The 17,412-nt window shown below is 47.7% G+C and overlaps 4 protein-coding genes across 5 annotated transcripts; 2 read left to right on the top strand and 2 right to left on the bottom strand.

Moving 5' to 3' along the window:
* Nucleotides 1-918: 918 nt before the first annotated feature.
* LOC100828000 lies at nt 919-2,641 on the top strand. The gene has a single exon (XM_003572781.4). It carries the CDS (start codon nt 1,113-1,115, stop codon nt 2,436-2,438), a length of 1,326 nt encoding a protein of 441 aa, XP_003572829.1. The 5' UTR covers nt 919-1,112; the 3' UTR covers nt 2,439-2,641.
* Nucleotides 2,642-4,534: 1,893 nt separating this feature from the next.
* On the top strand, nt 4,535-6,764 carry LOC100827692. The gene has a single exon (XM_003572780.4). The coding sequence runs from the start codon at nt 5,189-5,191 to the stop codon at nt 6,545-6,547; it is 1,359 nt and encodes a 452-aa protein (XP_003572828.1). The 5' UTR covers nt 4,535-5,188; the 3' UTR covers nt 6,548-6,764.
* Nucleotides 6,739-7,733, bottom strand: LOC100827083. The gene has a single exon (XM_003572778.4). The coding sequence runs from the start codon at nt 7,681-7,683 to the stop codon at nt 6,931-6,933; it is 753 nt and encodes a 250-aa protein (XP_003572826.1). The 5' UTR covers nt 7,684-7,733; the 3' UTR covers nt 6,739-6,930.
* A 2,139-nt stretch (nt 7,734-9,872) lies between these two features.
* On the bottom strand, nt 9,873-13,385 carry LOC100826775 (tobamovirus multiplication protein 3). Of its 2 annotated transcripts, XM_024462412.1 has the most exons (9): nt 13,024-13,286; nt 12,256-12,346; nt 12,102-12,154; nt 11,844-12,017; nt 11,042-11,160; nt 10,696-10,813; nt 10,527-10,604; nt 10,302-10,418; nt 9,873-10,185 (listed from the first exon to the last, which is right to left on the bottom strand). In XM_024462412.1, the coding sequence occupies exons 1-8, from the start codon at nt 13,159-13,161 to the stop codon at nt 10,320-10,322; spliced, it is 870 nt and encodes a 289-aa protein (XP_024318180.1). In that variant the 5' UTR covers nt 13,162-13,286; the 3' UTR covers nt 9,873-10,185; nt 10,302-10,319. The 2 variants fall into 2 exon arrangements, with proteins under 2 accessions (XP_024318180.1, XP_014755600.1); XM_014900114.2 differs by having other exon boundaries at nt 9,873-10,418; nt 13,024-13,385.
* Between the last annotated feature and the right edge of the window lie 4,027 nt (nt 13,386-17,412).

The following is a 17,412-nucleotide window of genomic DNA, read 5'->3' as shown; positions in this document are numbered from 1 at the left end:
TGGGCAGCAGTGTCGAGGAGCTAGGGTTCCGCCCTCATTGCCCATTGGGAGCGATGCGAGGGTAATAAGTGAAGGAGAGGCATCCTCTAGCATCCTTGCTATTTTTATCTAGAAATACTAAACTAGCTAAAAGCGTTTGATGTGATTAATTCCTAAAGTGATCAGGTGCTTGCAATCTCAATTTCCATGCCGCTTTGTTCGCATAAAAATACAGCTTCCGTCAGGCAATCCATCGAACGGAAAGCACGAAATTTACACGTAGCACAAGGCAGTAAAATACAACAGGCAGTGCTTAACACGGGGAGAAAAAGCTACAGAGGTAGCTGAGAAACAAAGCTACCGCTTGAGCTATGACAGCATCCAAATCTGACTACAACGTCCCTCTCTATCTTCGTTAATTAACTTCAGTATACACTGGCATTACACTAAGCAAGCATGCATAAAAGCTTTCGGTTGCAACAATGAGAACACGGTACATAATTCTTCGAGTTTTGACGAACCATTTACCATTTTCGCATTTACGTTTGTTGTTTGTATCCTGACTATCTTTGATTGTTTCCCTTTTACGCTAGCTGAGTATGGTCTATATAGTCCTGACTGTAAATGAGTAGAGACTACACTTTGCAGCTACAAAGTGGAAATAAATGTAACAAGTTGATCGTCAATCTCTAGGCGACGAACTGCAAGGGCAAATGCCGTGCAAAGTTGTCACGGAAATATCATAACTGTAAGTCAAAACTCATAGGCTCATCTTGAGCACCGGATTGCAGTGACCTATGCAGCCCGAAAGTCTAATCCAATCACCAGCCGTTGAATCACGAGATTCCTACTGGAGCGGTCGAGCTAGCTCGTCTACTTTACTCACTTGTGAAGCAATGCCCCAGTTCTAAGCATCAACGAGAGACGACCCTATACAGGTCCTATATATGTTGAGGTTGGAATCCAAATTTAGCAGAAGTTTATTGAAACTATCTCATTTACATCATGCTTCATATATAGGAGTGAGTACCCTCCATAGTGTGCAGAGACGCATGCAAGCTAGTAGCGACTTTGTGGAGCTTTAGTTGGTTGTTGTTGTTACTGGAAGGGTTCCATCCTCTGCAGATAGCAGAATGGACTGCGACAAGTCCAAGAAACGTAGAGATCAGCAGCGCAAGAGCTGCAGGGCCAAGGTCCTGGTCATATTCCTTGTCGTTGTGACGGCCACCGCCTCCGCCTTCCTCTTCTCCGGCGGCAGCTCCGCCAACGTCCGCGTCTGGAAATCTGGCGTGCTGTCGATCCGAGACCGCAACATCATGCAGTACGCGCTCTCGGCGAGCCACGACGAGCTCGTGCAGCTGCAGGACCGCCTCGCCAAGGCCAACTCCCTCGTGGAGACACTCCTGGGCAAACAGGCCGATGCCAGTGAAGTGGCCACCGGCGCCGAGGAAGAGCAGAAGCTATTGGCGACCGACGAGCTCTGGCGACGGAGGCTGACCGGCGAGGTCAAGCTAGCCGTCGGGCCCCACAAGCTTCCATTGGGCTTCACGCATAACCTGGGATCCGACGAGCTGTTCCCCACGCTGGGGCAAGCATGCCATCGTTTCCCGGAAGAGCTCGAGAAGTACATGAACTACGAGCCCGGTGGCGAGTGTCCGTCTGACGAGTCGTTCGGGCAGCGGCTCATGCTCAAGGGCTGCGAGCCGCTGCCACGGCGGCGGTGCCGGCCGCGCTCCCCAAAGGGCTACGTCGACCCGACGCCGCTGCCGGCGAGCCTGTGGGCGCTCCCGCCGGACACCAGCATCGTGTGGGACGCGTACACGTGCAAGAACTACTCCTGCCTGGAGAACCGCGGCAAGATAAGCGGGCACTACGACTGCAAGGACTGCTTCGACCTGCGCGCCGGCGGCAGGGAGAAAGTCCGGTGGCTGAGCGACGACGGCGCCCTCGCGTACTCCATCGACGCCGTGCTGGCCACGAGGCCTACCGGCACGGTGCGCATCGGGCTCGACATCGGCGGCGGGTCCGGCACCTTCGCCGCGCGGATGCGGGAGCGCGGGGTGACCATCGTGACCACGTCCATGAACTTCGACGCCCCCTTCAACAACTTCATCGCGTCCAGGGGCCTCCTGTCCATGCACCTCAGCGTCGCGCACCGGCTGCCCTTCTTCGACGGCACCCTCGACGTCGTGCACTCGATGCACGTGCTCAGCAACTGGATCCCCGACGCGATGCTCGAGTTCACGCTGTTCGACATCCACAGGGTGCTGAGGCCGGGAGGATTGTTCTGGCTCGACCACTTCTTCTGCCTCGGCACGCAGATGAACACGACGTACGCGCCCATGTTCGATCGGGTCGGTTTCAACAAGGTGCGGTGGAACGCCGGGCGGAAGATGGATCGGGGGATCGAGATGGACGAGTGGTACCTTTCAGCACTGCTTGAAAAGCCCAAGACCTAGTTCACCGTTTGCTACAAAATGTGTTTTTTTTTCAAAGAGAGATACTATACAACGTGCTTTTTTCACAGTAAAAAATGAATAAATTACTTGCGGGTATTCTACTTCGGCAATTTTGCAATGATGTAGTGTACTCATTCCACAATTCTAAGCAATGTATTCAACCCATGAATTAGTGTCAAGAGTACTCATTAACAAGCTCAAAATAGATCGCCTTGCCATGATCGCCTCAATCTATCCCCACAACATGCGAAATCCATGCCTTCACTTGTCGCCGACCTATCAGAATTGCAAAACCAACATTGCAATTCCCAACACCCCTCTATTCATATGATTGTATATACTTTCGAAAAAACAAGACATAGGAGGATGTGTCTACCTTATTTCCTCAAAACTTCCACAACCTGATTTCTTATTTTATCGAGTTGCCTCCATGGCAAAATCGTCTCGGCAAACAACTTCTTTGCCAAGTTTGCCGTGGGCAAAGGAGGGTGCACGGCGAAACAATATTCCCCCCTCCTTCCCTCTTGGCCAAGTGTCGACGAAACAAGTCGACAAGCATATTTTTACAAATTAAAAAAAATAAAGCCGGCCGAGAGAGGGACAAGATGGGGGCGGGGGGCAGGGGGGGGGGGTCTATCCATGGTGCCGTCACTCGGATTAAATTTGTGTATTGACTTATCCTTTTCATCCCAAACTTACATACCTGCCATTTTTTTGACAACTTTCCAGTGTTATTCTTTTTTCCTATTAAATAGGTCCAAAAAATGATAAATTGTTTTTACATAGAATCTGTGGTTGTTAATTCAATTACTCGTAATTAATGTAAATGAAGGCTTAGTAAAAATTTCATCTAAAAATGGCCAAATTATTACAAAAGTTGGTTCAGCTTTCAAATTTGTAGGTTTAAATCCTAAGTTCAGAAACTTCTTTCGAGATAGTCCATTTTATAATTGTGTATTAACTCATCCTGTTCATCCCAAGACTATATATACCCATAATACGACACCATACATAAGGATTTAATTTTTTTTGACATTTTTTAAGTATTATTTTCCTGCTAAAGCCTCTACAAAATAATAAATTATTGTTTTTACATAGAGCTTGATTTTAATTCACACTACTCACCATTAATGCTATACGAAGGCCTGGTAAAAATTTAACTAAAAAAGTGGCCAAATTATAGCAGGAGGAAGAGACCTAGATCGTGGAGACCTTGGTGAATGAGATAGGAGGGAGATTAATAACTAGATCGAGTGGATTTTGGTGAATGTGGGAGGATGAGATATATATCTAGATCTTGGTGGAGAGGGAGGTGGATCTTGGGAGGATGAGATCAAGGAGGCTTGGGAGGATGAGATCAAGGAGGAGGCCTCGCGCGTGAAGGGTGTGGGAGAGAGGCCCGGACAGGGACGAGATCCACGGTGCCCAGAGGCCGCAGCTAGGGACCCAGAAAGCACTCAATGCACCTGGAAAAATTGTTTTCGTGCGCAGTACTGTTCTGGACTGCTGGAATGAGATTTGTGAAAAAGTCAGCACTGACAGGTCTTATACTTAACCCGCTAGTGGTGACACTGGCAGAGTGGCCGAAAGTCACCACTGAAGGGTCCCTAATTAGAGGCTTCAGTGGTGACTCGATCGACAATGGACCCAAGGTTGACTTGCCAAGTCATCGCTGGCGGGTCTGACAAGTCTTTACAAATTCGTCAGTGATGGCCTTCACCACCGATGGGTCCGCCCGAATGAGTTGTCAAGTATAAGGGGTAGTGTTGCTTCTTATCAAGGGGGAGGCTGCTCTGTGGAATCGCGCGGGGGCCAGGCTTGGCGAGTTGGTTTCTGGAGATGATGATGTTTCGTAGATAGCTTGGTTTACCTTGGTTGAACTCTACCCCCCCCCCCCCCCCTCTCGTACTTCTTTTCCGTGTTTTGTGTACTCCCTTTGGGTTGATTCTCTCAACCTTCTATTGGCAATAAATAGCTCGTTGTGGTTGGCTCTTAAAAAAAATTATAAAGGGTAGTGACACTTTGAACAATCCACGTCCCTCTCCACCGTACGATTGAACTGCAAGATGACAAACTAGCCTGCCCCTTTGTCGAGCCTGGGGTGCTACAGTGAGGACATGGGACATAATTTCTTTGTGATCAATTTGCCATCCATTGTATCTAATATAATCCGATCCTCTTTGACTGCGTGCTTTTTACGCCAGCATGTAGCTGAGTATGGGTTATAGTCCTCGCTGTAAATGAGTAGAAAGTAAGGCAGTACACTTCAGCTGCAAATTGGAATACAAATTGAACAACTTGATCCGTTGATCGTTAATTTCTAGGCCACGAGCCGTAAGGGTATGCCGTGCGTGCATAAGCATTTTACGCCAGTTTTTAGCCGAGTGTCATAAGCGCTGAGCCGGAGCCACAGCCCATAGGGCTTATCTTCAGCGCCGGGTTGCAGTGACCGATGCACGCCATCTATAGTCAATCAAATCACCACCCGTTCAATCCCCAGGTTCCTACTCAAGTCCATGTAACTTTGCTCAGTTGTTAAGCAACGCCCCAGTTCTAAGCATCAATTAAACGGAATACTCATCAGGTTCCTACTCAGTTAAATACTCAGTCCTCACAAAAGCTTCCGTCCGAAGACCCTGTTTATGTGAGCTGTGAAGTGAGGCTGGACTCTGAACTCAGCAACGGTATATAAATCGCCCTCGTTCTACCGTGCATACTACCCCCAAAAGGCCACATTTTCTTGTTGCACCATGCGCAGCATGGACTACGACATCTCCAAGAAACCTAGAGATCAACAGCACAAGAGATGGAGGTCCAGGGCCTTGGTACTGCTCCTTGTCCTTGCGACAAACATCGCATCCGTCCTTCTCTTCTCCGGCCGCAGCTCCACAGTCGGCGTATGCCTCGGTGAGCATGACTGGACTGTCCGCATCGGGAACTCCGGTAAGCTGTCCTTCCGCGACCTGAACATCATGGAGTATGCGCTCGCAGCGAGCCATGCCGAGCTCGTGCACCTGCACGACCACCTTGACAAGGCCAACACCCTCGTGGAGGCACTCCTGGGCAACAGGGCCAATGCCAGCAACATGGCGGCCACCAAGGTTGAGCAGAAGCAAGCGCCAACCGAAGGGTTTTGGCAACGGAAGCTGACCGGCGAGCTCAAGCTAGCCGTCGGCCCCCACAAGCTTCCATTCGGCTTCACGCGGAACCTTGGATCCGACGAGCTGTTCCCGGCGATGGGGCAAGCATGCCACCGTTTCCAGGACGAGCTGGAGCAGTACATGAACTACAAGCCCCTCGGCGAGTGTCCATCTGACGAGTGGTCTGCGCAGCAGCTCATGCTCAAGGGCTGCGAGCCCCTGCCACGGCGTCGGTGCCGGCCGCGTTCCCCGTTGGGGTACGTCGAGCCAACGCCGCTGCCAGCAAGCCTGTGGACTATACCGCCGGATACCAGCATCCTGTGGGATGCCTACACGTGCAAGAACTACTCCTGCCTGGTGAACCGTGGCAAGACCAAGGGGCACTATGACTGCAAAGATTGCTTCGACCTTCTTGGCGGTCGGGAGAAGGACCGTTGGTTGCACGGTGACGGTGCCCTCGACTACTCCATTGACGCTGTGCTCGCGACGAGACCAAATGGTACTGTGCGCATTGGTCTCGACATCGGTGGCGGGTCTGGCACGTTCGCTGCACGCATGCGGGAGCGTGAGGTGACCGTGGTGACCACGTCCATGAACTTCGACGGTCCATTCAACAGCTTCATCGCGTCAAGGGGCCTTGTGCCCATCTACCTCAGCATCGGGCACCGGCTGCCCTTCTTTGATGGCACGCTCGACATCGTGCACTCCATGCACGTACTCAGCAACTGGATCCCAGATATGATCCTCGAGTTCACATTGTTTGACATCTACAGGGTGTTGAGGCCCGGAGGATTGTTCTGGCTAGATCATTTCTTCTGCCTCGGCAACCAGATGAACACGACTTACGTGCCCATGTTCAACCGGGTCGGTTTCAACAAGGTGTGGTGGAATGCTGGTAGGAAGCTGGACAGGGGAATCGAGTTAGACGAGTGGTACCTCTCGGCCCTCCTCGAGAAGCCCAGGACGTAGATGACCATTTTATACAGTAGATTGTGCCTTGCCAAACTATAGCAGAAACTTCATTGTAAACTTTTGTTCTTGTTATTCTAATCCAGTAATTTCATCTTAATGCAGAACATTCAAGCAGAGAACTTAACTTATAGATTTATAAGCACTGTATTCATCTCCCAAATTTGTGGTGTCTACTGTACTCGTCAACAGGCTCAAAATCGATCACTTCAATTTATTCTTAGACCATGTGAAATGCATATCTTTACTTGTGGCCGACGTATCGGAAATGCAAAACAGGCACTGCTATTTCGAATATCCCCCCTATTCGTACACTTTTCTTTAAAAAGAAGAGACCAAATGCCTACGAAGTACCTTATTTGGGGATCCAAAGTCCACTCCAGTCACAGCTTTTCCCCTTCGACCTCCGTTTCCGTCTTCTCTGCCGCTGACTCTGCTGCTTCTAGTCGCGCCTCCTCGGCAGCCGAGACCGGCATTGCAAAACCGCCGCCGAATTTGTCACCGGCGATCAGCCGGCAGCGCTCGAGAATCGAATCCGATTCCGTCTCCCTGCCCAGCATAGAATACAGCACGCCCTGGCAGAACAGGGGGCGGTAGTCGCCGGGGTCCTCCCGCGCGAGCTCCTCGAAGGCCGCGATCGCCTCCTCCACCTTTCCGTCCACAAAGAGCGTCTGCGCCGCGAAGAGGCGGGCGTAGTGCTCGCCGCCCCCGGCGGCGGAGAGGCGGGACCTCGCGGCCTCCGCATCGCCGAAACGGGAGAGGGCGGCGGTCTCAATGATGAGCTTCTCGAAGGGGTGGCAGTCGCCGGGGATGGCGTCCTCGGGTGAGACCGTTACGGTTAGCGCGGGGGGAGGGGGAGGCGGCGAGGGGGTGCACGCGATGGCCGGGGAGGTAGCCGCGAGGAGGACCGCGGCGGAGGCGGCGAGGCGGAGGGAGGAGATAAAGGGGTGGGTTGAAACCGAGTTCGAGCTGGCGGTGGCTTTGACGGCCATGGGAAGATCATTCCGGCGATGTGAGGAGAAGGCGAGGGCGAAGGGGCTACCGATGGATGATGCGCCGGCGAGGAAGGCCATGGCGGCGGCTAGGGTTTGAGGCGCGGAGATTACCAAGGTTTGAGTTTGGAGGCAGAGACACATCGACGGAGTTTGGTGCACGAGTTTGGTTTGGTGGAGAAAAAGAATTGAATTTCTTTAGTTGGTACCGTTCGGGAGCGGTAGGTGGCAACAGAGCCTCCGACAGAGGTGTGCGTTCGGTTTTTAGATCGGTTCGGTTAACACGGTTTATACGGTTTGTATATTTCAGTTTATACGGTTTTGTACGAAACTACGGTTCGGTTCGGTTAACCATTTATTTTGGTTCGGTTTCGGTTATAACCATTTATTTTGGTTCGGTTTCGGTTATAACCAAATTAACCCAAATTGACGAGAATTTTTGAGCGACACGTAAATTTTTATACACATGTTTCAACAATCTGACAACTCATAATAAAGAAGAAAATTGAAATTTTGGCATGAACTCTTCTGAAGCAATGCTTGAGAGCTTCCTGAAAATTTGTATGTTTTTACCTGACCAGGCATACATGTACATGGGGTGTTTGGTTAGTGACCTGGGCTGAGAAATGCCTGAGAGCAGATGTGTACGTTTTGATAGCCATAAAGCGCAAATACATAAACATGTTTCTATTAGAACCTCACTAGAAACGCCTCCTTCCTAAATTCCTTTTTCTGATTTCACTGGAGTGAATCACCACATGAGCACTGGGCTAACGCAAGATCAAACGATCAAAGAACCGAGCATGTAGATTGTACAATTAATTGAAGTCTTGCTGCATGCAGCAGCTCGATGCGTCTGGCGGCAGGAAATCAAAGATGTCCTGGCTCAGATGCGGTGGATGGCTTTATTTTGTGGCCGATTCCTCCGTTGGTTCATCAATTAAGAACACAACAGCTCGATTCACCAGGGTAGCCTCACGCCGATCTCAGTGTTCTCTCCACAACTGTGTCTCCTCGTCAGGGTCTGGAATGCCACCGAACAGCTGACGACGAGGCGACTCGAGCATTGTCTTGTAGAACAGCGGCATGTCGGTGAGTGCGGGCACAAGTAATTGCCCGACGTGGCCCAGGGCGACTCGAGCACTGTCTTGTAGGAGGGGTCCGAGGCTAGCGCGGCTAGAGCTTGGGAGATCCCGGCGCGGCGGGAGGAGAGGAGGAGTAGCGCTTGGGACGAGGTGAGCGAAGGCGCATCGAAGGAAAGGGAGTGAGCTGGCGGCCAACGGCGTCTGGCGCTGCCTGCTGCCTGCTGGTAGAGAAGGAGTGGGCTGGCGGCGGCTCGGTGGGAGAGAGGGAGTGCCGGAGTGGGCTGGTAGCGGCGGCGGCTCGACCTCTCGAGGCGAGGGGAACGACGGGAGTGGAGGCCGTCGGGAAGAGCGGAGGCGCGGGCGCGGAGCGTGCGTCGAGTGGATTAGGTCAAGGCAGGCGCTAGGAGGTTAGATGGGCCGGTTGGAAGTTGGGCTGGGCTCGCCTGGCCGGTTCGTGGGGGCGTGGCGCGCGTGGAACGAACGAGGGGAGTCTGAGTTTCGGGTTTTTTCGGTTTAACCGAAACCCATACGGTTAGCAGTTTGGCTACCCGGAACCGGAACCGGAACCGAAAACCGAGAAAACCGAACTTTCAGTTCGGTTACGGTTATTTTCTTCCGGTTTTTCGGTTTACGGTTCGGTTTTGCACAGGGTGATCCGACACTGCAGATGCCAGTATGCCACGCATACACATTTTCATAATAATCCTCCGTTCCATATTAGCTTGCTCAAATTTGTTCAAATATGAATGTATTTATATCCAAAATACGTTTAGATACATGTAATATTTTGTCGCTTAATATGAAACGGAAGGGGTATTTAAAATCAGAGAACATTCACAAGTTTTGAAATTGTCAAGTGCAGTCTCATGTTTGCTTTTTTTTAGACGAAAAGGCACCTCATGTCCAGCTTTGTGTACAAAGCCCAAACCAGACAAACTGAGCAAGTAGCTGCTGGGGAAACCAGCTTAAATTTGCACAGACCAAACGGCAAACGGCTGGGCATACCAGCAAATACGATAACAGACCGGCTGTCAAAAAAAAACCCGATAACAGACCAAATACTCATGTTTACTTTGGCTCCTAGTTATAGTAGGAGTATTATTCTCCTTCAGATACTCATGTGAGTCGTCCTTTCGAATCTGAATTACTAGCGTCCCTTGCTTTAACATTTTGAATTTAACAAAGATTTAATATATTTTTTCCTGCAGGCTTTTTTTATGACAACAGTACAACTTGTACTGTAGATGGTAAAGTACAATAGTCGGCTCGGATTTTTACTTAAAGAAGACAAAGATTTCCGTCAAAACACAGAAGGTTTGCCTGTGGTCCATCGTCTATGACCCCAGATTTTCAGTTATACAAAGATTGCTTCACGACAAATTTTGCCTGGTAAAGAAGCCAAGATGCTTGATTCCTAATAGTAATAAGAACGAATTAATTACATGAAATTAGCGCATTGATGTTCCAAGGTTAGCTGCAGGAGGTCAGGTTACATGTAGATTCCAGATCCCTAACTGTGCACATTTTGAACAAGGGTTAACGATCGTAGGAGCCTCTCCTACTGTTTTCAGTCAAAAAAAGAACAAGGGTTAACGATCAGACTGTAGGCCAACCTTTCTTGAGTCTTGGGGCTGCAATCAGGTATGAATGCAGCACCATCTCCATGTTTCAGCTCACCTCAGGATGTGCTTTTCTCTAGCCGCTGCTGAGGGGATGGTACTGTGAGAGCCGTAGCTTGGAAGGGATTCTCCTCAGAATGTACAGGACAAGAGATGAAGGAAGAATTTCCACAAGCTGCAACAAAAGGTATAAATAGACATCAGTTTCTAGTTACCAAACTGGGAAAGACAATTCCAGTTTAGATATAAGGAGGTGACTATGGGTTGCACAAGTCACACATACCAAGTAATAGACGAAATTTAGAATTGGATGGTCAAGAACATCGAGGTCAGCTTCTTTATCAAAGGCATTGAAACACATCTGTAGAAAAAACAAAATTGGACTACCAAAAGTGAGAAGTGAACTACATGACTTGGAATCTCATTCAAGGATTAGAGAAGAGACATCCTACCATCACACATCGTGCCAAAAAACAACAGGAACAAATAGCAGCCACTCTGCCAACCTCACTCAGTTTTTGTTGCCTCCCTTTTGACTCAATAGGGAAACGTTTCAACATGAGGAATAACCTGTCAATCAAATCACCAGCACGTGAATACAACTCATAATGTGATGTTACAGTTGCATAATATAACTAAATAGAGCAAAAGTGAAATGGAGGTAGTGTAAAGTACTAAACTACAGGGTGGTTATTGCAACTAGCCTAGCTGAGTACTTTGACCCAAAACATGATCTAAATGCATCATATTTTAAACTTACGTAACAGAAGCATTGGAGTAGTCTTCTTATAATCTTACCTTCCTCCATAAAGCAGAAAACCCAGGGCAGCGGAAAAGGACAGGCCAGCAACAAATAGCTTTGAAAGGATGAGCATAGATGGATTTGGATTCCACCACAACAATCCCCACAACAGAACCTGAAGAAGCAAATTTATGTGAGTAAGTGAACAATAAACAGAACGCAGAATAATAAGTGAAGTGAGAAGAACACATATAAAACAGACAGGCGAGCGGTGATATTTAATTTAAAGAAAACACCCAACCGTCAACGCTGCAATGAAATACCAATAAATGACTAACTGCGATCTAGAGTTATTTCCTATTACCTTCATACACTGTTTCTATTGTGATGATTCAGAATTAATAGCAATAGCAAGTACGCCCTCTGTTCCTAAATATAAGATGTTTTAGTTTTGTCCTAAGTCAAACTTCATAAAGGTTTGACCAGGTTTATAAAGAAATGCGATAACATATACAACTCTAAATTAGTTTTATGAACCCATCACGCTATATATTTCCATAATATACTTATTTGATATCGTAGATATTAGCATATTGTTCTATAAACTTGGTCAAACTTTGAGTAGTTTGACTTGGGACAAAGGTGGGACATCTTATATTTAGGAACGGAGGTAGTATATCTCTTTTCAGAGAAAACAAAGAGAAAAGTGTATCATGGTTTTCAATGGTACAGGGAGTTTCCACATGCAGAAATTTTCATGAAATACACCACTCCGTAAAGAGAAAAATATGATCACTAGCAAAAACAACTCTAGTTGAATTAAACAAACTTAACAAGCAGTATAGACTTGTCAAGAACCTGCTTTACCCGTATTGCATAAATGACACCATTAATAGCGTAGAAACCTGATCTCAGGCCATCAGTGTCTAGACCACGTGCTTGATAAGATATTTCAGCCCAGAAAAGTGCCAACATTGCGTAGGTAGTGAAAAATGCAAGCCCCGGCAGATCAAGAATAACATGCTGAAAGATCTGAAATATAAATAAACATATAACTCTGGTCAATCAAATTGAACATTTCATTTGAGTGATAGAAAATATTGAAGGTATCCAAACCTGAGGATTCACTTGTTGAACTTGGCGACGGAAAGCGAAAACAGAACACCTTGCTGCAGATTATCAACAGAACAAAAATCAGTATTACGCGGGAAATAAATGAGCATGCAAGTTGTACTCCGTTATTAATTCCACTTGAGATTGAACCATATACCTCCATTAACCACAAAATTAAGGAATTGGAAGACCTTTTGTGTTGTCCAGCCATATTCAGGAACTCTTTGCTGTATTCTGGCAACTTGGATCTGCATGTAAGGCACATTATTAATATTGCCTACTATTCCTCAAATAAATTTGTCCATCCAACTGTGAGCATAGGCAGTCCACGAAAAGTAGAGGCCATTGACAGTTCAAAAATTGACGCCTGAGGAGCAAGAGTCCCTCGGCATTTATATATTAACTATTAAGAAGAGTGGCGCATCGACTCAGCAGTTGCGAGCATATGGACTGTGGAGGCTTGAACACGGGCGGGTAGCAACGCATCAGCATGTCCTTTCCATACAGGCAGGCCTCAGATAGTAAGGTTATCCATAATTTGGATTCTATCCAGATATTCTTTTCCTGTATGCTGTTTATCCAGCAAGGTCTTGATTGATCAGAAACATAAGCAAGAAAACAAACGCAAGCCTTTGTCCAAACTATCCCTACTCCAAATTGCAGTTTTCGGTTTGATTGATCTAAAGGTCTGTAATCTACTCCTCATCATCAGCTTTTACAAGGTTCGGATGCAAAACAATATTATGCTCACAACTTCACAAGCCACAAAGCTAACGAAATCGCCTTTATTCCCAAGTGAGATGAGATCGCTGATAGTGATTTCACGAATTTATCGGTACTCCAACCAAATAGGCACACAAATCAAGGCACCAACCTAACCTAGTGGGAGTACTCTACAGGTTTATTCCGAGGATTCGATGCTTACGAAGGAGGAGGCAGCGACGAGGCCGTAGAGGGCGGCGAGGGCCCAGAAGATCCCGTCCTGCCACGCCGGCGAGCCGTTCACGCGCTCCCACCACCCCGCGAAGACCGCCGGCATAGGCACCGGCGCCGCCGATGCCATCGCCGCCGCCGGGCTGAACGGAGGGATCCCTCGAAAGAGAGACAAAGGGACTTCCTCCGCCGGGTGGAAATTCGGGGTGGCCTCCGAAATCTGGTGGCGGCGACGTGGATTTATATGGACGGCTCGCGTCGCTTTCGTTGCTCGAACAGGGAGATTGAGAGCACACAGGTTGGTTGGAGGATTGGAGCCGAGGTGTTCGGTATCGGTACAGACGGGCGTTGCATATTTTATTTGCGCCCGAGTTCTCGCCTTGTCGGCCCGAATTAGGACTCGAGCAGAAGCCGATCTGTCACCTGTGTCCGGAAAAACTTCAGTTTTTGGGTTTACTCCTTATAAGTTGCAGTCTTTTAATCTCTCTCTCTTTTTTCCTGAGAGTAGCTTCAGTCTTCCCTGTACTCCCCAGTATTTGATTCCGACGCGGTCCGTTCCAGTCTAGTCCAGCTTATTTCCAACCTTTGCTGGCTCTGTCAGGGGTTGGTTGGACAAGAAAAGACATGCTTTTCACGACCCAAGATTGGACGGCGTCGCAGCTGATGATGTCTAGTATGTGTTGTGCGTTGATTATTTGAATTATTTTGCGCTGTGCCTTTTGAGATATATATTACTGACCAACATCCTAAACCTACCACAAATCAGACCAAGTGTCGTTTTGTGTGCTTTTCGTCAGGATAGTTTTGTCAATAGTTTTTAAAAGAGGACATTTTTGACAAAAGCGTGAGCCGGGGCCACCGCTGCAAAAAATTCTCTTCCCATCTGTTTGGAACTGGACGACTGGAACAGAGCATCCTTTTTTAGAGATCGACGCATGCTGTCCAATCCACAGAGACATGTGCGATCGATAAGATTACAGATACCCTTCCGAGAGATCATCGAACAGTTGAATAGGCAGCATCACCACCTACACTGATGGTTCCTATCGGGTGGTCAATTCCAAAAGATATAGCAAATTAATAAGCGATCTTTGTGCCCCATTCCCCTTGCTCAAGGCAAAATGTCAATTAATTAGTATCAACTTGCTCCTGATATGACATCTCTCTCTATACATATACGATCACATAACGGTGCAGGCGTGGACGTTGTCGTCGTTGAAGAGTTGATACATAACGCCATAGTTCACCTCCCAGTTCCTGAGAGTTTTGTTTTGCGGGGGACCAGTTCCTGAGAGCTATGTAGAGAATTATACAGAGGAAGATTGCTGTATATACGTAAGTAGTATATTGGTACCAATTTTACAAGGTCACCTAACGATAACTCTGACAAAAAACGGTTTTTTGCTCTGTACAAAAACATATGTAGCAATCAAATACTTGTTGTAGAAACCTTTTGTTACTAAAATACTTAAATTGTGAGCTCCAGCGTCTCATATGGATCTCTAATCTTTTTCTATCTCAGTATCAACTCTCAATAATAATCTATTATAAAGATACTGTTAAGTGATGAGTTCAAATATTTTGTCTGTATTTAATAATGGGTTAAGTAGCCACTTTATTGGGACATTGGTAGAGGCCTCCTTGCTCGGTTACTTTTTTTTTTTTTGACAGCTGCTCAGTTACAATGTAAAAAACCAAACTTGACTGCTCGAACTGGCCATACAATTTAATCAAATGGGCTGCACCTGGTCATCGAGCTGGGCCTATTTCTGCCGAAGCGCTAGCCACCCCCTTGGCTCAAATATGGGCCGACTTCCGGGCAGGTATATCACTTTGGTTTGCCCTCCACTAAAAATAGGACACATTTACTTTCCTCTAAAAAAACACCATCATGTGTTCTTTCCACCACACACACATACGCGTAAAAAAGGTCGCCATTGCTGCATACGGAACGCACCAGGAATCGAAGCAGATGTAAGTATGTAGGGAATACTTGGGCCTTCTCTTCCATCGAGTTTTCTACTTCCTCTTTCTAAATACTTGTCGTGGAGGTAGTACTCCACTACTGTAGCAGCAGCGGCGGCACATCCTGCCGAGTACCGGTACAAATGCAGCAGTACAATACTACTATACGCAGACCAACCATAAACGTGCGAGACCCTATTGACCAGCTCGTACGTACGCACCCCAACCGCACAACACTGTAGCGCGGTCTCTAGCTAGCTCGATCGGCCAATTTCTACGTGCCCAGTCTGCGGTTTCCGTTCCAGCCAGCTCCTGCATGTGGTTCCCGTTCCGCACCACTCCACGACCACGCAGTCAATACTGGAGTATATTATATGTGGAGGTTTGTTAATTTATCGTAGTATATGGATCAACGGAGAACGCTATTTTACTCCGGAAAGGGGCAAGCAAACGGAGCAACAGTACGCCGGCCCGGCCAGGCCCCCATCCCCATTTACAGGCCGGAGCACCGAGCACTATAGCAGATCGGTTTGAGCGGCAGGCTGCTACATACTCCACGGTTCCACTTTTGATACAGGTCGCTCTCGCGCGCGGCTCAATCGGCCCCCGGTGTCAATGTCATGCGTGCATATGTGGATATTCTTCTTCCACGACTAGCTGCCGGGGAGCAGCGCTCCAGGCCATGGGGTCTTTGTCACGCTACGCTCGATCGGGCCACGGGAGCACAAGCGGCCGAGGTGGCAGCGCGCGGGTGATGGGGATTGGGGATGGGGACAGAGAAACAGGGAGCCGATAGGAGGGAAGGGCCCGTGTCGAAAGCGACGGGACGAAGGGATCTCAACGGTTTTTTGGACAGGATGACGCGCGATCGATCGATCGAGCAGTGGATGGACCGATGCTACAATTGTGCGATATATCGTTCCCATATGCGTTCATGCAATGATCGATGCGGCCGGCATTCACACCCCCACTGCACTCTGCTGCTCGTCAACCGGTCGATCTCTAACTTGTTCTAGCACAATCGGTCCCGGCCTGGCGTCTTTTTATTTTGTTTTCTTTGGACGAGAGGGAGAACGAGCCCGGACCTGGCCAGATCGGTGATGTCTTTTATGCCTTGTCTTTCTTTCTCTCTCTCCTGTTGTAATGCTGCACAAAGCCGAGACCATATGAATCTAGCACCCTATGCTGCCGGACTCTTTATCTTTCAAAACAAGATCTCTCTCTCTCTCTCTACAGCCTTGCATATCTGATCGGGCCTTAATGCCTCGTGTTGTATTCTGGTTGGATTTGGTTCCATCTCACATGCGCCAATTAAGCTGGCATGGCAGGGTAGATTCAACTAATTAACACACAAATTTCAACTGATAAATGCAAAGTTTGTAACATATAAACCCAAACTTTCAACGGACTGAACGCCATCCTTTAACTGAGAAAGACAAAACTTTCAAGTTACGAATGCAACAATACAGCCTATCATGAATTTCAACTCATGAACAATTAACATGTACGACTAACTAATTAAACACCATATTTCAATAAGAAACATGAAGAAAAAAATGCAGTCGAGATATATAAGAACCACCTTTTCCACCTCTCCCTCGTGTGGCGGCGGCAATGAGCCATTGTGGCTCTTGCGATGTGTTTGTATGTATTGTGTTCAGCGAGGATCTATACGGAGGAGTATTGATAGATGCAATTTTGCGTCATAAGAGCACCATGTATATTCACGACGATTTTATTTATTATTTCTCTCCTTTTGAGTGCATTTTATCAGACAAACCCTATTTTTATAGAATTAGCCAGGTCAGCCGTTAGGAGATTGGTAGTTCATTGTTGGATAAACTTCATTTGGTGCATGCAAGATAGTGCAAGATTAGGTGAAGCAGTGGATGCATGATCAATTTTGAGGTGTGGCAAGTTATACCTCGATAGATCAAAATAAATGTTACTGCAGAGAGTCGAGAGCCAGAGGAGACGCCGAGAGTCAGGCTCAAGCCACCTCCGTTATGAGGCCCAATAGCTATCTAGTCAGACTAAATACTACATATATTGGACTTCTGGGCCGAATTTTAGGTGTGGCGGCCACCGCACCTTGCCATACCGGTGCATCCGTTCCTGTGTAATGAGAGAAAGATGAAGATGAAAAACAATACTCCATAACAGCATTGGTTAATTAATGATAGGGTATACTCCGTGCCAGATTTCTTTGGGTGTAGTAGCTGTTTCTCAATCTCCTGATTTGTAAGCAAATGGTTTAAACTTTCAGTTGACATATCAGGATCGTTGGATTAAGATATGAGGGTCATCTCCGCACTCTCATCTCACACGTGCTATCGTTCGATTAAGACATGAGGGTCATCTCCGCACTCTCATCTCACACGTGCTATCGTTGGATTAAGATCTGACGGTCAATCAC

This window comes from Brachypodium distachyon, chromosome 3 (genome assembly GCF_000005505.3).
Source record: "Brachypodium distachyon strain Bd21 chromosome 3, Brachypodium_distachyon_v3.0, whole genome shotgun sequence".
Taxonomy (NCBI): domain Eukaryota; kingdom Viridiplantae; phylum Streptophyta; class Magnoliopsida; order Poales; family Poaceae; genus Brachypodium; species Brachypodium distachyon.
The sequence above is the reverse complement of the archived record's forward strand: the minus strand, read 5'-3'. Positions and strand labels throughout refer to the sequence as shown.

Coding starts and splice junctions, on each gene's coding strand:
- LOC100826775 (XM_014900114.2), bottom strand. CDS start 13,161: ATGGCATCGGCGGCGCCGGTGCCTATGCCGGCGGTCTTCGCGGGGTGG. Junction 12,018..12,101: donor TTCAACAAGTGAATCCTCAG/GTTTGGATACCT, acceptor TTTATATTTCAG/ATCTTTCAGCATGTTATTCT. Junction 11,161..11,843: donor ATGCAATACGGGTAAAGCAG/GTTCTTGACAAG, acceptor TTGCTTCTTCAG/GTTCTGTTGTGGGGATTGTT.
- LOC100828000 (XM_003572781.4), top strand. CDS start 1,113: ATGGACTGCGACAAGTCCAAGAAACGTAGAGATCAGCAGCGCAAGAGC.
- LOC100827692 (XM_003572780.4), top strand. CDS start 5,189: ATGCGCAGCATGGACTACGACATCTCCAAGAAACCTAGAGATCAACAG.
- LOC100827083 (XM_003572778.4), bottom strand. CDS start 7,683: ATGTGTCTCTGCCTCCAAACTCAAACCTTGGTAATCTCCGCGCCTCAA.